General features: G+C 42.1%; 1 protein-coding gene and 1 long non-coding RNA gene across 3 annotated transcripts in view; one reads left to right on the top strand and one right to left on the bottom strand.

Annotated features, from left to right (window-relative positions):
• LOC125635859 (uncharacterized) overlaps positions 1 to 24,048 on the top strand; it is a 257,290-nt gene that overhangs the window by 39,435 nt on the left and 193,807 nt on the right. The window lies entirely within an intron of this gene.
• FRG1 (FSHD region gene 1) lies at positions 6,330 to 22,089 on the bottom strand. Its single transcript, XM_048848121.2, has 9 exons — positions 21,916 to 22,089; positions 21,321 to 21,388; positions 19,323 to 19,445; positions 14,914 to 14,971; positions 14,535 to 14,649; positions 14,041 to 14,145; positions 11,306 to 11,397; positions 10,458 to 10,568; positions 6,330 to 9,320 (listed from the first exon to the last, which is right to left on the bottom strand). Exons 1-9 carry the CDS (start codon positions 21,975 to 21,977, stop codon positions 9,284 to 9,286), a joined length of 771 nt encoding a protein of 256 aa, XP_048704078.1. The 5' UTR covers positions 21,978 to 22,089; the 3' UTR covers positions 6,330 to 9,283.

The following is a 24,048-nucleotide window of genomic DNA, read 5'->3' as shown; positions in this document are numbered from 1 at the left end:
GTGCTATACTTACTGTAGCTAGTTACAATGGTGCATATTTATTACTTTCCAATAGAACTAATTTTTTATTAAAGAAGGAGTAAAGGGACATATATGATGAGATCAGGACAGCATGAAAGTTAGATGGTATCAAGGGAGGGCAGACCATAAGAAGATACTATAGTTATTGTATTATCTAAGGGTATGTCTACACTACAAAATTAGGTCAATTTTATAGAAGTCGATTTTTAGAAATCGATTTTATACCGTTGATTATGTATGTCCCTACTAAGTGCATTAAGTCGGCGGAGTGTGTCCTCAATACCATGGCTAGCATTGACTTACGGAGCAGTGCACTGTGGGTAGCTATCTCACAGTTCCCGCAGTCTCCACTACCCATTGGAATTCTGGGTTAAGCTCCCAATGCCTGATGGGGTAAAAACGTTGCTGAGGGTGGTTTTGGGTACATGTCATCAGTCGCCCCTCCCTTCCTCCCTCCGTGAAAGCAACGGCAGACAATCGTTTCGCACCTTTTTTCCTGGGTTACCCATGCAGACGCCATACCACGGCAAGCATGGAGTCCGCTCAGCTCACTGCTGCTGTTGTGAGCATTGTAAACACCTCACACATTATCCTGGAGTATGTTCAAAACCAGGCTAAGAGACGCCAGCACAAGGATGTTTGTGATGAAGACATGGACACAGACATTCCTGAAAGCACGGGCTGTGGCAATTGGGACATCATGATGGCAGTGGGGCTGGTTGATACAGTGGAACACTGATTCTGGGCCCGGCAAACAAGCACAGACTGGTGGGACCGCATAGTGTTGCAGGTATGGGATGATTCACAGTGGCTGTGAAACTTTCGCATGCATAAGGCCACTTTCCTTGAACTTTGTGAGTTGTTTTCCCCAGCCCTGAAGCGCAGGAATACCAAGATGAGAGCTGCCCTGACAGTTGAGAAGCGAGTGGCAATTGCCCTGTGGAAGCTTGCAATTCCTGACTGCTACCGGTCAGTCAGGAATCAATGTGGAGTGGGCAAGTCTACTGTGAGGACTGCTGTGATCCAAGTAGCCAATGCAATCACTGACATTCTGCTATCAAGGGTAGTAACTCTGGGAAATGTGCAGGTCATACGGGATGGCTTTGCTGCAATGGGGTTCCCTAACTGTGGTGGGGTGATAGACGGAACACATATCCCTATCTTGGCACCGGACCACCTTGCCAACCAGTATATAAACCACCAGGGGTACTTCTCAATGCGTCTGGGTGAGGAGGATATGGAACTTGGGGAGGAAGGCAGGCAGTTATACAATGGATACAGCTGGGGTCTGTGCTCTTGTTGGCTTTCCTGCAGCCCCAACAGATGCTTCATCATGTCCGTTTCCTCCCCCATTAGCCTCAGCATTGCCTCCTGCCTCTGCGCTTTGCACTCACTTAATGCTTTCCTGGCCTCTGCCACTGAATGCCTCTATGCATTAATCTGTGCCCTGTCAGTGTGGGAGGACTGCATGAGCTTGGAAAACATGTCATCGTAAGTCAGGTTTTTTTTGCCTTCTAATCTGTGCTAACCTCACGGACAGAGATGAGAGGGGGAGCATAGAAACATTTGCACCTGGGGGGAGATAAAAAGGGAGATTAAAATTTAAGATGATACATTTCTGAGAACAAAAGGGAGACTCTTTCACAGTGAATCAAGCAATTTACAGCAGACAGCACATGTGCTTTAGGTACAAGGTCGCATTTTGCCTTTTATATTGAGCGCCTGCCGGTATGGTGATACATCACACACAGCTGGGCAACAGAATTCAGTTTCCAGGCAGCCATAGTAAGCCAAAGGGTACGAGGTGTTGGCTTCTTACGCCTTCATAACATGTGGGAATGGTTTCAAACTGCAGCGCCATCCTTTCCAAGCAATGCCGGTTGGGTTTCACATTTAAAAGGAGGGGCTGTGGTTTTCGGGTGGATGTGCAGCACACACCTCCCCCACCCCAAGCCGTGGCTATTCTCTGGGATGATCCCTTCACCCCTCCCCCGCCACGAGGCTATTCTCCTGGATGATCCCTTTTAGCCAGGCGCAAACAACCCAGCATGAATGGGGTCCTTTTACTGTTCCCTTACAAAAATTACCCTATTTCAACCAGGTGACCATGAATGACATCACTCTCCTGAGGCTAACACAGAAAGATAAAGACCGAATGTTGCTTGAATGCGACCAAAACCCAGGACCATTCGCTGCCATACTTTGTGCTGCAATGATTCAGAATACTTGCGACTGGCTTGGCGTGGTAAAGTGTCCTACTGTGGAGGACGAAATAAGGCAGCCCTCCCCAGAAACCTTCTGCAAAGGCTTTCAGAGTACCTCCAGGAGGGCTTCATGGAGATGTCCCAGGAGGATTCCCGCTCCATCCCCAGACACGTTAACAGACTTTTCGAGTAGCTGTACTGGTCGTGAATGCATCCCAATTGTTCAGGGCAAATCAAACATTAAACACTATTGCTTTTAAACGCTGTACTGTAGTTACATATGTGCACTCACCAGAGCTGCCTTCTCCGGCTTCAGGGTCGGGGATCCCGCCTTGGGAGGTATTGGCTCCAGGGTGATGAAAAGATCCTGGCTGCCAGGGAGAATGGATTCACCGCTTGCCTGCTGCACATTCTCCTCCTCCTCTTCCTCATCCACAAAATCCTCCTCCTTGTTGTGTGAGATGCCCCCCTTGCAGGTGTCCACGGACAGTGGTGGGGTAGTGGTAGGGTCCCCACCTAGAATGTCATGCACCTGATAATAGAAGTGGCATGTATGGTGCTCTGACCCAGAGCGACTGTTTGCCTCCTTTGTCTTTTCGTAGGCTTGCCTGAGCTCCTTAACTTTCATGTGGCACTACTGTGTGTCCCTGTTGTAGCCTCTCTACACCATGCCCTGTGTGATTTTGGCATATATATTAGCATTTCTTCTTTTTGATCGAAGTTCGGCCTGCACAGATTCTTCTCCCCATACAGCAATCAAATCCAGTGTCTCCCTTTCGGTCCATGCTGGAGCTTGTTTGCGATTCTGTGAGGACTGCATGGTCACTTGTGCTGCTGAACTCGCCACGCTGACCAAACAGGAAAATGAAATTCAAAATTTCCCGGGGCTTTTACTGTGTACCTGGCTAGTGCATCGGAGTTCAAAGTGCTGTCCAGAGCGGTCACATTGGAGCACTCTGGGATAGCTCCCAGAGACCAATACCGTTGAATTGCATCTGCACTACCACAAATTCGACCCAGCAAGGTCGATTTTAGTGCTACTTCCCTCGCTGGGGAGGAGTACAAAAGTTGTTTTTAAGAGCCCTTTAGGTCAATGGAATGGGATTAGTTGTGTAGATGCATTCATTTTAAAATTGACCTAACGCAGCTAAATTCAACCTAACCCTTAGTGTAGACCAGGGCTAAGAATGGACAACTTTTCTTGCATAAGGTACTAAAGTATAGACAGGAGTCTGAGTCGCAACGATGGAAGAAAAGCTACATTTAGAGATATCATAGAAGAAAAAATGATAGGATTTAACAAAGGTTTTGATTTTGTGTGAAGGAAAGAGAGGAATCAAAGAGGACACCAAAGTTCTAACCCTAAGTAATAGGGAGGCTTATCAGTTCCGTATTACAGGCTCTCTATTAATAATCTTTTTTCTGTTTGGGAAACAACGTATGGATCACTCACAAAAGAATTGCTTTGTTATTCAGCAATTGTTTTTTTTTCTCTTTATACCCTCCCAGGACATATGGCTATATCTGGGCAGGTCAGTGTTACTGAGTTTTGCTAGCATTCTCTATATGGGACTTTCCTAAACAGAAGAGGTTTGAATCCATCATATCGAGCCCTGTACAAGAGGGTTTGTATTCAGTCCAGAGACAAGGTGGGTGAGGTAATCTCTCATATTGAACTGACTCCTGTTAGTTAAAGACACAAACTTTCAAGCACCACAGAGCTCTTTTTCAGGTCCAATATTCAGTTCAGACAGTGTCATTCACAGCAGTCCTGTCAGGCAATCAGAAGAGTTCTGAAGGTTTTTCTGAAGCTAAGAACAAACGTGTTGGAAACTTACCAGATTGTCTCCCTACACTGGGCAGTAAGAGGGAACTGGTGGAGGGTCACAGCTGCCCTGCCCTTTATGCCCTCATACAGGAGTGTGAGGAGAATACGGCACGAGTGGCTCCAATCGATGCTATTAAAAAGATTCCAATCTCACACTCACACATATTCACTGATGATTTTAACTTTGTCATTAAATGAAGCAGACTTGTGCAGTAGCTTATAGTCAATTTTAAGACCACAAACACACTTTAAAGTAGGAACTGAGCATTTATTTTAAAAATTTTCTAAGCCTAACAATTGCCAACTTTTTGAGAATTCATTACCTAACAGTGTTTTATTTGGTTGCCTGTGCCTGATTTATATTGTAGACAATTGAAAAATATCGGTAGTAATACCAGACACACTATAAATGGCTATTTGGTCTTTATTTCTACATTTTAAAACAACCATGTACATTGGGCTTTTGCTAGTCATGTAGAGATTGGCATAGCTAAGCTTTTTATTTTAAAAAATCAGATAGTGATCTCATTATGTGGTAAGCTTTATATAAAATGTCTGAACTCATTCACAAAAACTGTTTATCCACTAATTACATAAGCATCTTTTTTTTGTTTGCGTTTATGGGGCGTTATCTCTGTAACATACCAATGCATACCATGTCTCTAAGGCTTCAGCAGCAGTATGTGATTTGCATTACTGCTTGACTAAGGCTTTACACGCCTCTTCAGTTTTTCTTAGGGTGGTGTCCCAAAGGACTCAAGCCAAATTCTCATATGCAATCCTACAGTTAGCCCAAACAGAAACACATTGTACATGATGTGTGTCTGTGTAGGTGTGGGAGGGATGGGGCCTTAAGAACCGTATGTGAAGGGAGGGATGTAATTTCATGTGAAGTTCGTGAAATAATTAGAGAAACACGGAACATGTTTGGTAACTACATGACTACTGTTTGTTTCACTCTAAATGATCTGCAAACTCTCTGGGGTAGCTTACTCTGGTAGGTAAAATACTGCCATAAAGTAGAAATAAAAAATAGAAATGAAAGACCCATTTTCAACATGGTAAAAGGTTAAAGTAGGGTGACATGAGGCTCTGTACAAGGACTGGAGTTCAATATATTTTTAAATTATCTTCGTAAAATGGGTGAAAAGTGATATTGCAGAATTTACAGGTGGCACAATTCTAGAGTTTAGTCAAGCCCGCAGAATACTATGAGCAACGTCAGAGGGAACCTAACAAAGCTAGGTAGATGGGCAGCACCAGATCAGATGAAAATTTGTTGTTGACAAAATGCAAGATAGTGGAAAAAAAAAAAAGAGAGAGAGAAAGACACAAGTGTCAGCATGGACAGTTCAATGTGCTCTACAGCAGTGGTTCTCAGCCAGGGCTGCGCGTACCCCTGGGGGTACACAGAACTCTTCCAAGGAGTACATAAACTCATCTAGATATTTGCTTAACTATACAACAGGCTACATAAAACGTACTAGTGAAGTCAGTACAAATTAAAATTTCATACACAGTGACTTGTTTATACACTATACACTGAAATGTAAGTATGTTTATATTCCAATTGATTTATTTTATAATTATATGGTAAAAATGAGAAAGTAAGCAATTTTTCTGTAATAGTGTAGCTGTGACACTTTTTTGTATTTTTATGTCTGATTTGTAAGCAAGTAATTTTTAAGGGAGGTGAAACTTGGGGTACATAAGAGAAAAATCAGACTCCTGAAAGGGATACAGTAGTCTGGAAAGGTTGAGAGCCACTGCTCTACAGCAACTGTCAAAAGAAAATACATTAGGATGCATAAAGAAAGAACAATACTGAGAACATAACACCATTACATCAAGCTTATAGTTCTCCTTACTTGGAATACTGTGTTCAGTTTTAGTTACCCTACCTCAAAACAACATGGCAGAAACAGAAATTCAGACATGCGTGATGAATATGATTAGATCATGGCAGGATTTTGTATGGATGAGGAATTGAAAGACCAGAACTGCTTCATTTAGAGAGGACACAAATGACAGGTGATATAATGGAAGTGTACAATACAATCAAATAGCCCAGAAAAGATAAACTGAATGCTCCTATTTATCCTTTTTCACAATCCAGGAACAAGTGGGATGTTCAGTGAAATTGGGAAGCAACAAATTCAAAACTGACACCTGCAAATACTAAAAAAAACCCCAAACACCTGACAACATAACTTAAGACAGACTCATTCCTAAACAATATTGAGATGGCTGATCTGAACAATATCAGACACACAAAGTGGGTGAGAGAATCTTTTATTGGACCAACTTCTGTTAAGGAGAGACACAAGCTTTTGAGCTTACATGGAGCTCTTCTTCAGGTCACTGTATACAAAAAAGGGATTAGACATTTATATAGTACAAGTAAATGTCCAGCATTAGAGTTATGTTTACGAAAGGCTATAAACCCTCATACTTCAGGCCATATGTAACAGAGATTAAGGAGAAACTTTTCTGAAGGTCAGGTTCGACCACAATTGTCTACTGTGAGGTTTCTTGCACTCATCTTTGATGCATCTGTTAATTGATACTGTCAGATACAGGTTACTGAATGAAATGGACAAAAGTGATGGCAATTTCTCTTGTTGTTCTGATTAATTTATCATATTAGTCGTCATTCTTACAGCTTGGCATGGCTACGGCCCTTGCTTTAAGTTAACTTCTTTGTATTCTAACTTATTTCTATCAACCTCATAGGTCTTATGTGCCTTCCAGTGAACTTACTATTTAAAGGCTTGTCTTCATGGGAAATTATACCAGTATAATTATATTGGTAGCATGGCTGTAAATTTCCTCATGTAGACAAGTCCTCTTCTCAGGCAAAATCTCACACAAAAAGGCTTGGGAAGGAAAAATGGCAGAGTTTCTGCCTATTTTTCTGTTGAGTAATAAGTTTGACCACCCTGTGGACTAAGTAGATCTGCTGAGATCTACATGGAGGCAAAAGCCATATGCATGGAGGCCCTCTGACTCCACAGCAGCTCTGAAAGTCTTTTGACCCTCCCTCCGACTTCTTGGCAGCGCAGCAGCAAATTAACCTTGTGACAGATTCCCCTTGAAAAGCTACTTCCCAACAGGAGGGATATAGCCCCACGTTATATTAACTTTCATGTGAGATCCCTGCAGCATGGGCAGGAGGATGTGCATTCCCAAGCACTTCCCTAGCTCTTATGATTTCTCAGACCTGCAGAGGGCTTTCTTCAGGACTGGGGACACAGGGGAACAGTGCAGCTTATGGTTCCCATCCTTCCATGAGGGAGACCTAGGTGCAGAGTCCCCTCTGCATGAAGGTAAATGGCATGATCTGGTACGTCTAGACAAACAGCAACAAGGGATAAAAAGTAGGTGATAATACAATGGACAAGTGCTATGGTTTTTATTTTTTTAAATATATATATTTTCTAAAAAACTAAGAGTTGGACTCCATTGCTCTATATTATCTAAAACTTGGATCCTTTATCTTTTTAATAGTATAAAATAAAACATTCGATTCCTGGCATTAAAACCATGTTGGAGAGCCAACAATCAATGTGCTTAGTTAGCACAGAACCAGTAAACTTTCCCAAGCACCAGTCTGAGTCCTGATACAGTAAATAATCAGTTAGCTTTTCATGTGATGAGGGACAGTAAAATGGTGTGCAACTTGAGTTTTTCAGCAATATAAATCTGCACAAGCTATACACCTGTTTGTCTTTGAGTCCCTGACACCAGCATCACATACTCTCATGTGTATACAGCTCTACTACTGCAATTCTTTCTTAACTTGGCTTCAGCACCAGTTATAACTTGTTCTGAATATAGGCAATTAAGTTCACCCTGTTTCATTTTCACATAGGCTGGCTATGAAGTGACACCACTTTAAACTGGCAGTGCTGTCTTTCAGCCTTATGCTGATGGGTATTTATGCTCAGACTCTGCCTGTTCTTTTAATGATCCCATTTTTATGCCTCAGGTCAGGCGTAGTCTATTTTTGTCAAGGTCCAAATTTCTTGGTCAAGATATAGTCAAGGTCCCAATGCCAGATAACAATAATAATAAAAGTAAGTAAATAAAAAGATTTTGGGGGCCCAATTAAAAGTGTTTGGCGGTCTGGATTTGGCTCGTGGTCTCCCTATTAATTACCCCTGCTTTAGGTTATAGGCAATTCCACGCTGCAAATTTAAAACCACAAAAACCAGCATAGACTACACATTGCATGTAGGTAACTTAAATTATGGCCTTCACTAGAAGTAAGACTTGAGATGAAAAGGCTGAGCCTGGTAACCAAATACTTTTTGACGACAGGTTAGAGCTGAATTGTGAAGGTGGTGTTACAATCAGTACAGTTGGAATAGTTCCTATAAACGGTTTTTAGTAAAATAAAATTTTGGTAACAAGCATAAATAGCAAACAGCATTCTATGTAATAGTTATTAGGAATGCACAGTATCTGCATTTTAAACATTCTTTAACATTTTTACTTTAAAAGATAGAAACAAGTCCATCCAACAGCTTTAAGTTAGCAAAATTTGAAAGAACATAAAAACCATCAGCAACATATGGGTAATTAAAGGGTCTCCTTTTCTCATGAAGAACCTCAATTTCTACATTTCTGACAGCCTTTTCTTCATTTCCCCATACTGTTTTTCAACTACATAGTTTATGCAAACATTCGCTTAATGTTTACAGACCCACTGTTCTCTATAAATGTTGAAAACCATTCTAGATCCTCAGTTGGTATCAGGCAGCATTGCTCCACTGAAGTCAAGCTGAGACTTCAGTCCCAAATGTTCAGAGACACATTAGTTTGATAAAATTTATTTATCCAATGAAAGTACAATTGGTCAGGGCAACTTTGTAGTTTGGTTTTGTATGCAGCTCTTCTCTTCGTGATTATTAATCATGACCTTCAGATTACTGAGTTGCTTCTCTCAACCTTCAACAATTCAATTTGCTAAAGCTATTTGCTTTTGGATAAAATTCTGCATACCAAATTTCAATACTGTGTGAAGTTTTATAATAAACTAAATGGCATTTCATCAGAATAATGACAAATTCTTATGCAGAGTGACACTAGATACTAACTCTAATGAGAAGAAGGAACAAAAAAGTCTTTGCATAAATAAAGTCACATTTGCAAAATGTCTTATTCAGATAGTATGTTCAGTTGGACAACCAAAGGATATAAAAGCAAGCAAACAAGCCAATTGTTTTTGTCACTTGCAGTATCTATCAGCTTTCAATTTTGCTCGCCTATATGAAAGAGAAGACAGACAAAATTTAGGTTACACAAAAGCCACATACATTTGAACAGTGTGATAGTTACAAGACATACGAGGAGGCTGTTATAACATTTGCTTCTACTTAACTTTGGAACATTGGCAAATGACATTAGAGGCCTGTTAGTACTTCTGAATTGTTTGTTGGCTTTGTTACTTTGTACAGCTAGTATTTGCTCTTGCATTAGAGCCGTGAGGAATATGCCCACTGGTCGCACATGCAACCTTAAAATTTTGGAGTTTTCTGGTTTCTGAATCACGAAGCCTTAATCTTTTACTGTTTTTTTTAATAGAATTTTTTTAAAGACAGGGAATGTAAACAAAAATGATTCCATAGTCAAAAACTATTTGGCTGGACCATCTCTGGCATGCCACATCACACTTAACAAGGAAAGGCTTCATTGGCATACACAGCGAACATCACAGAAAACATTACGCCAGGTTCATAAAATTTTCAGTTGCACAAGTCAGTGCAATGGGGCAGGGCTCCTATGGAACCCTAATGCCTTAAATCGACGTAACAATTGTACAGTAGTGGCATCAGCTCTTCTCAATGTTTTTTGCAGCTGAGTTAATTACTTATAGGTATACAGTACAGCTTTCCTTTGCTTAGAAAGCTGGTAAGTAGTGCTTGGAATATTCTGCATTCCCCAAATACTGTACCTGTACAAAGTGCTATTCTCACACCCTCATAGCTTGGTCAAACCAAGAGTAGTTTTCACTAAACAATGTGAAAAGAATCCTTAATAATGGCTATTTCCCTACAAAAATGCAACTTTCTATCCTTGTTTTGGTGTCAGGGTTGTTGAAAAAAATAAATGTAAGAATTTTGCTTTTATAATACAGTATTATTGTTCTCCACTCTCCTTGTACTCAATTGACTAAACGAGTTTTGCTCAAGCTTTCCATAAAAGTTTTCTTTCAGGTAGAAACCAGGCAGGCTTGAAAAAGGCGAGTTTCAAAAATATACAGGCAGCAGAAAATGGACTATGGTGAGAACATTTAGGCAATCTTAACTCTAGTTGTCTTTAGCATTCCAGGTATATCACAGATTTATCTGTCAATAGCTTTCATTTAATTAACAGCTGGAATTATTTGGATTTTAAAATACCTGTCCAGCAACGTCTCATGGAAAGTGCCTTCTTTTCTAGCTTTTTTGAGAGCTTTACTGTCTTCTTGGCTTATTTTGAGTTTACGATCTTGGAAACTTTGGAACTTCTTTCTGCAACCAATAAAGAGGGTGAAAATAGCTCCAGTTCTATTGGAACTTTATATAATAAAATGCAATAGTTGTGCAAGGATTTCAAAGTTCAATTCCTGGGCTAGATTCGTGGCCTAAAAGTAGAATAAGATGCAAGAGAATCGGTAATGGTCTCACATGTTACACTGAGTGTTGTGGGTACAACCTATTCAGACAGTCTGTGTTCTGAGATCATGGGTGGTGGGTACAATAGGCCAGGGGTGTTGCTGCCACACCTACCGGACCCCTGGTTGCGGGGTTTGGTGGTGAAGTTTTTGCTTTATTATGCCCCATGCAGGTGCCAGGGCGGCTGAGGAGGTGGTATGGCCTCCTCGGCTGCCCCAGAACCTGCATGGGGCATATCAAAACAGTCTTCTAACAGATGCTTTTCCCCTGGGCGGGCTAGGCCTGGGAAGGGAAGGCATGGTGCGGCTTTGGCCAGCCCCAAGCTCCTCCGGGCAGGGCGGGGGTGGGGGGGGGGAAGATAGACGAGCCTCCCCGCCTTTGAGAGGGAAGACTGTCATTCAGCAGGAACCTCTTTGGGTTGTTAATGTGCAGTGCTGACAGGACTCTGAAGAGAATTTCATTTGACTAGAAGGATGGTGGGTCAGGATTGTTTTAAACAAGGGGAGATGGGAATCCTTTGTGCTCAGATATGGAAATGGATAGTTTATTTTAGATGTAGAAGGCTGGCAGCTAAATAGCTTTCAATTACATACACATAATTGATTTCACATTGTTTAACATTTCCTTTGTCTTCTTCTGGAATGTCATCTTTCTGCTTAGCTTCTCTTTCAGCACAAGTACGGATCTAGTTATTAGGGGAAAATAGAAAATATACATTATACGAACTACAATTGATAGTAAGAAAAAACTAAACACATTCTAACTTCTCCTGGCACTCAGGATATGAAAAGCGTTGAATTTTTGAGTAGGTCTTTTCAGTTTAACAGCTTCTTAGGATATGACAAAGATCTCTTAACAAAAAAGTTGATTCTATTCTATTCTGGTTTTATAAAGCCTTTGCTCCTACCTTGAAATTGTATATATAAAACATACAAACACTAAACAACATTTCACATATTTCTTGAATATACAAACAAAATATATTCTGAATCTACAGTAATAAACACTACATTTAAGGGATTAGCCACGATTCATGTTGTGACTGGTTCCCCCAGGGTGCCACTTGGAACTGGGTTCCCTTTACACTGTGCTGCTGTGACAGACTCTCAAGCTCCCTTCCAGGATACACACTTTGCCCAGCACTCAAGTGCACACTCCCCTTTGGAGTGTAAGCCCAAAATTGTCTTGTGCTGCACAGAGAACTGTACAGTATAAGCTCATGAAATTCGCTCCCTCCCTCAATGTGGAGGAAGATATGCACAGCTTTTTGGCCCCGTTATGAATTCCACAAACTGGTTTTTAGAGAAAACAAAAACAAAATTTATTAACTACAGAAGATAGATTTTAAGTGATTATAAGGGACAGTGAACAGATCAAAGCAGATTACTGAGTAAATAAAACAAACTCGCAAACTAAGCTTAAGGCACTAAAGAAACTAAATGTTGTTTTAAGCAGATTGCAGAGGTTCTTGAAAGCAAGCTGCTTTTGCTTGCAGCTTAAAACTCCAGGAATTTCTTTCACAGACTAGACATCCTTCCAACCTGGGCTCAGCTCCTCCTCCCCACTCCCCAAGTCTTTGTTTCTAAGGCCTTGTCTACACTGCCACTTTACAGCACTGCAACTTTCTCACTCAGGGGTGTGAAAAAACACCCCCGAGAGCTACATGTTTCAGCACTGTAAAGTGGCAGCATAGACAGTGCACCAAAGCTGGTAGTTGCGCTCCCAGTGCTGGTAGCTACTCCCCTCATGGGGGTGGTTTTTTTACAATGGTGGGAGAGCTCTCTCCCAGCGCTGGTGCCACGATTACACAGCCACGTTAAAGCGCTGCCGTACGTTGCTAATAAAGACATACCCTTAGATGTTTCTAGCAGTCATCCTGGGCAGGGATTCAGTGAAGAATGAACCACAATTATGTCACTCTCCTGCCTTAAATAGGTTTTACATATGGTGGGAATCCTTTGTCTTCCAGTGATTCCCACTCCTGGCCAGTGGAAAAGTACTGATTTTATCATAGAGTCAGGTGACTTGATCACATGACCCTGCAGCCATAACTTAAAAGTCTATTTGCAGAGTCCACAGGAAGGCTTTCCAGGAGGGTGGGATATCTTCAAAGACCTACTGTTTTTCCAAATGGCCCTTTCCAGCCAGCAACTAGACCGACTGCATTGTTTAGTGCGTGTTCCCCAGGTGTAAACACATTTGTAATAGGTGTATAGACAATATTCCTAACTTCAGATACAAAAATGTATATGAATACAAATATGATAATCATATTCAGTAAATCATAACCTTTCCAATGGTATCTCACATGACTCATCTTGCATAAAATACATCTTAATTATGCCATTATCATAACAGTATTTCTATGAATTATATGGGGCGTGGTGTCACACATGTTCTGAAACAGTTAATGCTTTGCTATATATGCAATTAAAACATCATCATCTGTACTTGGCAAGATGAAAGAGGACTTGGAGACTCCTATTTAAATTGTACAATCTTACAAGACTGAGTTCTTAGCAAATTTTATATACCAAGTTTTAGATTAAGTTTATGGGATTTTAGAAACTAGAAATCAAGACAAGAATTTTTTTTTTTTTATTCCTTTAATGTCCAGGAGTGACAATATATTGCATTTCTAATTTAACTGATGTTGAATTATAGATGGAGCTTAAGTGCTTTTCTATTAGAAACTGTGATAGTCTTGTTTGTACAAACCAGGGACATCTAGTACTTGCACCCGACATTGCCAAGGAAAACCCAAGTTGCTGTCAGTTACTGGCAAGGAGGAGGTGGTACACTTCTGAGCAAGTGTTGAACAAATAATCTAGCATACTATTAGAGAGCAGTTTGCTGTCAGAACTACAATCTGATTTGTTCAGACCGAAAAAGACAGTGACCACTTGTGGTCAGAGATCTTGTGGCATTTGCACAAGAGTAAGGAGTTTGCAATCCTGGTTACTTGGCATAAGCCAGTTTTGTTGAGTATTCTGCCTACCTGCAATTTCCAATGAGTATAACTCTCTTCCCGTCTTAAATCGTTAGGCAGCAGATTTGTTGAAAAGCTGCCCCATATGACCTTGGAGAGGTCCATAATTCAGTGATGAATGAAGATGCTCCTTAATATGAAGTTTGTAAAGTGAATTAGAAAAATTCATGATGAAAGGTATTATGTAAACTTACGATGTTAGAATGTTTGTTCCATAAATATTATGGATAGTACATAGGTTTTGCATTTTCCACTATAGCATTCAATAATATAATTATATGATATGATAATGATATATATAATGATAATTATAGAGAATATATCACACACACAAATTACCTTTATCATTTCTTCTTCCCCTGCAGTTTTACTTTTGGCTTCTATATCTCCCTCTTCATTACAGGTGATAAAACAGCTATTTGCTGCTAATAAAGCCATTTTCCCCTGTTAAAATACCACCATTTAAGTTAGTACTGTTAACAAATTTTAGACATGCCTTAAAATTATAAGAATTCTAGAATACTCCAGAAGACACCACAGATGTCTAAGGAATTCTTAGTAGCCACCCTTGGCAATCTGCTCTCTCTTTTACTCTTACATTGTATATTGCTGCCAAAACCAGAAAAACATTTTGATTTAAAGTCTTTAAAAATACAGTAATGTACCCAACTGCAACTTACAAATTAACTATTCTTTATAATTTTGCAATACCTGTCATATCATTGTTTTATCACTTGCATGGAAGAGTATCCCATTAGCACTATTAATGTTAAGTTTAAAACAACAATTTTTACCAAAAACATCACCTGCAGTTAATATTAGAGATGGCTTACATCTTGGAAGACAGGTTCCCATTGCTCTCTCGATCCTATTGCATCTGATCGTCCAATAACAAGACCATCTGAATTTATGCCAAGGTATTTGCCATAGCCAGACTTCAGTGCAATTCTTAGAGAAATGAGGAAAAAAGATAGTGTTTTAACTTTAAAACATTCTGTAAAATATTCAATATATCAAAGAGGTCCAGTATTTTGGTTTTAGCTATACTTTTAAGAGCTAGATGTTACAATAAAGGAGATTTTAAGGGAGGGATAATTAGCTTTGATTCAGGGTAAGAGATCACATATAGCAGTCTAAATGAGACCTTATGGACATTCTTGAAGTAAAACCTGCACAACATCAAATTTTTCAAAAATCCACTGGAGAAATTACCTGGTATCAGACAACTTTACTGCTGTAAACTGCTCAGGAGGACTAGGGCCATCATCCTCTGAAAGACATTTTTTTTGAAAATTATTATTAGGTATAAAGCATTAGATATACAATTTTTGAATTTATGAGACTAAGTTTAAATAAAGATGATAGATTATACAAGAATGATCAGTATACAATACAGGAAAAGGCTATAATGCGGGGCCAGATATTGACATAAATTTTCAGAAGAGTATCCAAACACTGTAAAAGCAAAGAAGAGTTTTATAGGAGTTATCTAAGCACTTACAGTATATGGTTAGCATTCTACAAGACACAAATAAAGACAATCCCTGCCCCCAACAAATTTAGGATTGAGAATTTATAACTATTCATGGAAAATGTGAATCTAAATCCACTGAATTGCTTTGTGAATCTCAGCCTATGCATTATATAAGCTTCTCCTAAGAAAATGTACTTGCACTGTTTTACTTGAGCGCATGACTAGAATTCAGTATTTTAAAAGCCACCATCACTTTTGCAACAGCGGGAATGATATACTGCCACCATTCCTGGACTGGCCATTACCTTACTCTGGGGTTGAAATACATCCAAATTCACTCTGCTTCCAGAACAGGGATTCCCTACTTGAGCAGTACCTCTCTCACTCCCAGAGTGAGGGAAAGACCAGCTACCAGGCCACCTCCAGAGAACATCTACATAACAATTACAGGTATAGGAGGGTTAGTCAGCACCCTTTGACGTGGAGTGGGAGTTGTTGGTTGGTAAATGATGGTCCTGGTCTGACTTTAGTTTCTCTTTTTATAAGACAAAAAGAGAAACTAAAGTTAGACCAGGACCCTCATTCTGGTTTTGCATGGTTACTTACAAGAGCGATAGTGCTTTCCACCTTGTTAAAGGCCTAAACATACAGGTGAGCATCAGGAAAGGAACTGAATTACATGTTGTCATAAATATAAAGGGAAGCGTAAACACCTTTAAATCCCTCCTGGCCAGAGGAAAAACCCTTTCACCTGTAAAGGGTTAAGATGCTAAAGTTAACCTCGCTGGCATCTGACCAAAATGACCAATGAGAAGACAAGATACTTTCAAAGCTGGCGGGGGGAACAAAGGGTCCTCTCTGTCTGTGTGATGCTTTTGCTGGGACCAGAGCAGGAATGCAGGTCAGAACTCCTGTAAAGAGTTAGCAAGCAATCTAGTTAGATATGCGTTAGATTCTGTTTTGTTTAAATGGCTGATAAAATAAGCTGTGCTGAATGGAATATATATTCCTGTTTTTGTGTCTTTTTGTAACTTAAAAAGTTTTGCCTAGAGGGATTCTCTATGTTTTGAATCCGATTACCCTGTAAGGTATTTACCATCCTGATTTTACAGAGGTGATTCTTTTACTTTTTCTTTAATTAAAATTCTTCTTTTAAGAACCTGATTGCTGTTTCATTGTTCTTAAGATTCAAGGGTTTGGGTCTGTGTTCACCTATGCAAATTGGTGAGGATTTTTATCAAGCCTTCCCCAGGAAAGGGGGTGTAGTGCTTGCGGGGATATTTTTTGGGGGGGTGAGGGGAGAGAAAGACGTTTCCAAGTGGGCACTTCCCCTGTTATTTTTGTTAGACGCTTTGGTGGTGGCAGCATAAAGGTTCAAGGACAAAAAGGTAAAAGTGTGTACCTTGGCGAAGTTTTAACCTAAGCTGGTAAGAATAAGCTTAGGGGGTCTTTCATGCAGGTCCCCACATCTGTACCCTAGAGTTCAGAGTGTGGAAGGAAACTTGACATGGTGGCAGAGCAGTGGGATTTATTTGAAATCATTTTGAGATTTTTTTTGAACCAAAAACACAGAAGAATTTTAAAAGATTTTAAAGGGTTTTGTAAAAGGGGACAAAGCAACAAGCATAACAAAAGGGAGCTTGCTTTTGTGAGCTGCAGTTTTCTCTATCTAAAGGCAGGGTAGTTAACCTCCTGCAAGGAAATTCACAAGTTCTTCACAGACCTGAAGAGGTCGGGTTTTTTTTAGCTAAGAGCAATTAGAGGGTTTTTCTGTCTATTTGTCTGGAGACAAAGGATTTTTCTGTCGGCTGAGAAAACTATCAGAGAACATCGGTATCAGGTTACAGCACAACCTATATTTTTGACAAGCCAAGTGTTTTTGTTTGTTTGATTTCTAACTCTCGGGTGTAAAGTTAGTTAAAAACAGAGAGGCAAACATGACAGAAACCAAGGCAGAAAAAAACAAAGAGGCTGCCCAAAGGAGAGAACTGGAGGCAGCGAAAGAGGCAGAAAAAAAACGAGAGGCTGCCCGCAGCAGAGCTACGGAGACAAAGGAAAAAGAACTGGAGGAGAAGGAAAAAAGAGAGGAAGCATGCACTGGAGATGGAGAAGACAAAGGCTCAGCAGAATAGCAATCTTTCTCCAGGTACCGCTTCTCATCCCAGGAAGTTCCCCACGTACAAGGCAGGCGATGATACCGAGGCCTTCTTAAAACACTTCGAAAGGGCCTGCCTTGGGTACAACATCTCTACTGACCAATACATGGTAGAGCTGAGGCCACAACTCAGTGGACCCTTAGCCGAGGTGGCAGCTGAAATGCCTAAGGAACACATGAACAAGTATGAACTGTTTAAAACCCAGGCGAGAGTCAGAATGGGGCTAACACCCGAGCATTCCTGTCGGGGGTTCAGAGCCCTAAGGTGGAAACCAGACATGTCATTTACTCGACATGGCTACCACATTGTGAAACGTTGGGATGCCTGGATATCAGGAGCAAACGTTAACTCTCCAGAAGAGTTGCCCTTCCTAATGCAAATGGAGCAGTTCTTAGAGGGTGTTCCTGAGGAAATAAAAAGATACATCCTAGATGGAAAGCCCACAACTGTAATCGAGGCAGGAGAGATTAGAGCCAAATGGGTGGAGGTGGCAGAAAAGAAAAAAACTAGTAGCAGTTAGGGCAAATATCAGAAGGGGCAAACCGGAACAAAATGTTTGGAGGGAGGAGAGAGGAACAATCCTGGTTGCAGTTGAAGCGGATACCAGAAGGGACAACCTCAGACCACACCCTACTACTGGGGGCAGCTCAAGGCCCCAACTACACCCCGAGGAACACTCCAGACACCTTATCGTCCTGCCACACCGTTCTCCAGCAACCCACCTCGCCCCAGTGACCCGTCAGCTGGACGATGTTTTAAATGTAATGAGCCGGGGCATGTAAAGGCCAACTGCCCCAAGAACCCCAACAGATTACAGTTCATTGCACCGGAATCACACCAGAGGTCCTCAGGTCCAGATACCCTCGGATTGGAGGGAAACTGTGAGTGTGGGCGGGAAGAAGGTCACAGCGTGGAAGGACACCGGAGCACAAGTGTCGGCTATCCATACTTCCTCAGTGGATCCCAATTTAATCGACCCAGAGATCCAAGTGACAATTCAACCCTTCAAGTCCAACTCTTTCAATTAGCCTACATCCAAGTTGCCTGTCCAGTACAAGGGCTGGTCAGGAACGTAGACTTTTGATGATTATCCCATCCCCATGCTGCTGGGAGAAGACTTGGCCAATCATGTGAAGTTAGCCAAGAGGGTGGGAATGGTCACCCGCAGCCAGGCTAAGCAAGCTGTCACGCCTAGCTCTGTTCCGGAAACTTCTACCAGTACCCAGTCAGAGGTGATGGAACCGGACCCCATGTCAACGTCTGCAACAGCAGTAGTGGATCCAGTCCCAGAGACCCAGACAGAGCCAGACCCAGAGCCGAAACTTGCGGAACAACCAGCACCAGACCCCGTGCCAGCACTGAATCCAGTACTTGCAACCCCAACACCAAAGGGCCCCACCGAATCTGCACCGGCAGCAGCCGATAACCCTACACAAGAGGCTCAACCGGAGCCTGAAACCCAACGTAGTGCACCAGCAGAAAGCGGTTCACAGTCAAGCGGAAACAGCCCCATCCCCTACATCGCTTCCAGGGGGACAAAGCCTAGGTCCACAATCCAACGAGGAACTGATGTCTTCAGCATCAAGGGAACAGTTCCAGACGGAACAGGAAGCAGATGAAAGCCTCCAGAGAGCTTGGACGGTGGCATGGAGCAACCCACCACCTCTCAGCTCTTCTACTCAATCCAGGTTTTATTGTAGAAAAAGGACTTTTATACAAGGAAATTGAGCATCAGGAAAGGAACTGAATTGCATGTATAAAGAAAATATCAAGACTGGCTTAGAAAAATTAATTAGTGGTCAGTCATTAGGATTCAGTTATCCTCTTGGCTGTGCCATACAGCCATATAGGATGATATTTTGTATTATGTATATTAACTAGCATCACTATAAAAAAAATCTTTAGGTTATTGTCTTCAACAAAAACTCTCCACTTAGCAAAATATGTTTCATACCTCGACACTGCAAATTTTTTCTTTTCCTGATACAAACCTTTATGTGGTGCTCCAAGTGTAAAAAGGCCATTGTCAAGAGCGTGGATATAGGCTCCCTTGTCCAGTTCTATTGCTACAGTTCCTGTGATTTCACCAAAATTTTTTACTGCCCACCAGCTTCCTAAAATATAAGAAAATGAAATAACATAGCACACTTACAACTGGATTTTAGCCAAATACTATTATTATTTGAATTAACACAGCACGTAGGAGCCCTATCATGGATCAGAACCCCATCAGACTATGTGTTGTACAGAACAAAATGACGGTCCCTGCCTCAAAGAACTTGCAACTGACAACAGATGGATACAGACAGACAGGGGAGTACAAGGAACCAAGACAGTATTCATTAGCAGGATAGGCAGTGGTGTCAGCATACCAGCAACTTAACTGTCTTCAGTCTTTTTGAAGGTGTCACGGCAGAGGAAAGGGTTTGGAGGATAACGATGTTTGTGGGAAATGCTCTTAAGCATGAGGGACAGCACGGGAGAAAGCATTAGGGTGCTTATTTGAAAATTTAATAAGTGGGTGATAGAGGTTGGCATCAATGGCAGATCAGAGGTGTGAATCAACATCTCAACTGTGAATGAGAAATTATAGGTAGAGTTGGGATACACTGTGCAGCGTTTTGAAAGTGAAGAGAAGCAGCTTATATTTGATATGCTAGAGATGGGAGAGCCAGTGGAGTGTTGCAAAGAGAAAGATGATATGGTCAAACTAACAGGCTAGGAATATGATCTTTGCAGCAGCATTCTGAATGGATATGAATGGGACAAGATTTCATTTGTTACAGATGTTAAAAAGAGAAAAGGATGTTCCAGTGATCAAGATGCAGCGATAGCTGCATGGATGGATAGGAAAGGCTATATCAGGGATAGGCAACCTAAGGCACAAAGGCAGCACGCGAGCTGATTTTCAGTGGCACTCACACTGCCAGAGTCCTGGCCACCAGTCCGGGGGGGCTCTGCATTTTAATTTAATTCTAAATGAAGCTTCTTAAACATTTTAAAAACCTTATTTACTTTACATACAACAATAGTTTAGTTATATATTATAGACTTATAGAAAGAGACCTTCTAAAAACATTAAAACGTATTACTGGCACGTGAAACCTTAAGTTAGAGTGAATAAATGAAGACTCAGCACACTACTTCTGAAACATTGTCTATGGGCTATATCTTAGAGAATTTTCCCAGAAAGAATCTGCAAGATAGCTTAAATATGAGGATCTAGAGAGAGGTTTGAGTTGAAGATGATGCCCAGGTTATGTGCCTGAGTGAAAAAGGAAGCAGTGCCAAAAGGGCATTGAGGGAAGATTAAGAGCTGTTTTAGCCATGTTGAGCTTCAGCTGATGGCTAGACATCCACGAGGAGATGCAGATTTTGGTCTGGGTAGGAAATAGATCTTATCTAGTAATATGTAGTAGCATGATAAGCTCCTACTGTTTAGGTAGTTTGCTGTGAAGCCTTGATTGATAATTATATTTAGGCTTATTTTGCTCTTGCAGTAAAACAATCTACAAGTATTCCAGAAGTTGAACAAAAGTGTTCTGCATCATTCACTTTAAAGCGAATAAATGACAAACACCAAATACCCTTTTTGACGTATGATGTGACACACTGCAATTAGAAGTTAGACTTAGCTGTTGGAAAGATTATTTGTAGCCTTAAACTTAGAATGGCCTTTTCCTCTTTTTTGGAAGCAGCCAAGAGAGCATAGTGTGTGTAGAGAAACAGAGGCTATTGGACATCAGACCTCCCTTCTACCCCATATAAAAAAAGATTTCTGTACAGATTTTTTAAACAGTCATTTATGTATTTTTCTTGACTACAAGGACTATGATTTATAGGTTTGCAGACATGTACAAATAGTCAATGCAAAAGTGTTTTGTATTCATGCCAGAAGCCCAAACAAGAAAACAAAACAAACACCCTAACTTTTCCTGTCTTTATCTTTACTTCTATACTGGTGTGCACATCCTTGAAAGCCCACTCACCAACAATATCAAGCTGATCTTCTGCATTTTCTTCTCTTTTTCTTTTCTTATCTCTGTGCTTTTTCTTACTGCAAAGAGAGACAATGGCAAAAACGGCTAAATAATAAGCCTTCCCTAACTAACCGTGTGTCTCTGGATCACCACCACTAATACACAGTAACACGGGAGGAGGAGAGAGGGGCAGGTCACCAGGACAAACCTCCGCTCTGACAGGGCAGCCCTGGGCTCTGCAGACCGAGCTGTCAGCAGGCTCACGTTGTACCCATCTCAGAAGTCGGTTTTTAAACCGCTTTACTCAAAACCAGGCACGACCCCGTGTGGACGCTCTTGCTGGGGTTTAGTTCACACCTGACCCCAGTCAGTCGAAGCTACAGCGAGCCAGGGCCGCTTTACCCCGGAACGAGCGCGGCCACGCGGGGGCGGGGGATAGGGCGCGCGGTGACTTCACGGCTGGGGAGCGAGCCCCGAGCAGGGCCCCCGCCCGGGAGCAGCAGACAGAGACGGACCGGCCTGTCCATGCCGGGGAGCGGGGCTCATCGCGGCGCGTGGGCGACCAATGGGGGGGGTGGGGCGGAACGTCCCGGCCACTTCGCACCTTTTCTTCTTCGCCCCCTTGAGAACGAGCTTGGTGGATTTCACGCAGGTATATTCCGCCATTGCTGAACAACAGAGGCCGCCGCCGCGTAGCGGCACGGACACAACGTCCACGCCTTCCCGCAACTCCAACGGGGGCCGCTGAGGGACAAATGGGAACGGCCGGCCGTTAGGCAACGCGTGCGAGTGGTGTGCACATGCGCAGTGGGAAAGCGAAGCCCCTGCTCTCACCCGGCTGTTCCCGCCCCCTTCGGGCGGGTGTTGTGAGTTTGCAATTAGATACCCAGGGCGGGACCACGCCAGCCGCCTCCGGTGCTTGGGGCTCTGACTAAGGCACTGTTTAATTACCATGTAGACGTTTGGGCTTGGGCCCCTTCCACCTTGCAGGGTGTTAGACCTAATGTCCACACCACAATTAAACAACCGTGTGAGCCCGAGCCTCACGAGCCCAACTCAGCTGGCGTGGGCCAACCAGGGGTTTTTAATTGCAGCGTAGACATACTTGTAGTCTATGTCTACACTAGAACTTCCTTCATCAGTGTGTAGAGTATGTGTAACTAGACTGCACAGTGAAAAGCAGCCTGTGTCCACACTACGGTGTGTAGCCAGAGGTCTTGATGAAAGGGTCTGGCAGGGGAGGCAGCAGGGAAAGGCTCAGCAGCGGCGAGCTGCCAAAGCTTTTGCGCGCTGCCTTCCCTCTGCCAGAGCCTTTCCCCGCTGCTGGAGCCTTTCCTTGTGGAGGGGAAATACTCCAGCAGCGGGGAGGCAGTGGAACACTACACTGCTAAAAATAGCAGTGTAGAGGGGCGGAGGTACTACTTGGGTGTGTAGAGTGCCACATCGGGGACATGACCAAAGGGTTCAGGTGTGTTTTTACTTGCCTAAGCAGTACCTCACCATCTACACTACTATTTATATCCATGCTAGCGGTGTGTATAGTGTCTGTATTCTACATGCCACCAAAAGGAGTGTGCAGTGTAGATGTATCCTAAGGGTTTTATAGTACAGCCCATCACCATAATATCTGAACATCTACATACAATCAATATCAATAGCCAGGACACAATGTACTTCATGAGGTCTCTGGCCCTTCTTCCTTTTCAGGTCAAAACTCTGTTTGGGATAGGTTGATTCTTTTTTTCTTTTTGGGTGGTGATGAAAGGCATTTGGAAATAAAAGAGTTGTTTGAACTATGAGCATCACTTATGTTGAAAAGGATTTCTCAAAGAGGAAGGCTTTGCAACATTTCCTAAAGATGGTCACACTCTAGATTCACCTGATTTCCTCAGGAAGATTGTTCCATAGCCAAATCCCTTCAACAGAGAATGCTTTGTCCCCAGCTCTCACATGCTTTATCCAGGGCTTTCAGATCTCATTGTCCCAGAGGAGCTCTGCTGGCACGGTGATTCATAGATCAAAAATTAGACTTTGATTTAGGTGGGCCTTGATCCATTAATTGCTTAGAAAATCAGGATGAAAGCATCAGAAACTAGTGTGATGGGCCACACTAAAAACTTGAAGAAACTTGAGCACAGGCTTGATGTGTTCATGATGGCCTGAGCCATGGAGAAGGTGGGCAGCCATATTCTGTACCAGCTACAGTCAGTGCATCATCTGCATATTCAGTTTCAGATATGAGTTACAGTAATCCAGTCTGGAGGTGACAAATGCATGGATCGGTATGTCCAGGTCCTTGTCTGCATGAGAGGGACAAAGTTTCATATCAACCTGGAGGTGAGAGAAGGCATTTTTGGAAACTGATGCTTCCTGGTCATCCAAGCTCAGTGAGGGGTCAAATAGGACCCTGAGGCTTCACATCACTTTGACGAATGAGGGCTGTGTCCTTTGATGGAAGGTGAAGACAATGTCTTGGCCAGCTCTTACAAGCTGTTCTTCTTTCTGATCAGTGCCACTTTGGTTTTACCTGGGTTCAGCTTGAATCAGCTGCTCTTCATCCAAGAGCTTATTTTCCATAAATGTTCTGACATTTAAAAAATGGTGGTGGTTGCATCAGTTGAGAATGAGATATATAGTTGAGTATCATTGGCATACTGTTGACAGCTAAGCCCGTAGCATCTCGCTCTCTCTCCCAGTGGTCTCATGTAGATATTGAAGAACTGGGGGGAAAGAAGGG

This window comes from Caretta caretta, chromosome 4 (genome assembly GCF_965140235.1).
Source record: "Caretta caretta isolate rCarCar2 chromosome 4, rCarCar1.hap1, whole genome shotgun sequence".
In the NCBI taxonomy this organism is placed as follows: domain Eukaryota; kingdom Metazoa; phylum Chordata; order Testudines; family Cheloniidae; genus Caretta; species Caretta caretta.
The sequence above is the reverse complement of the archived record's forward strand: the minus strand, read 5'-3'. Positions and strand labels throughout refer to the sequence as shown.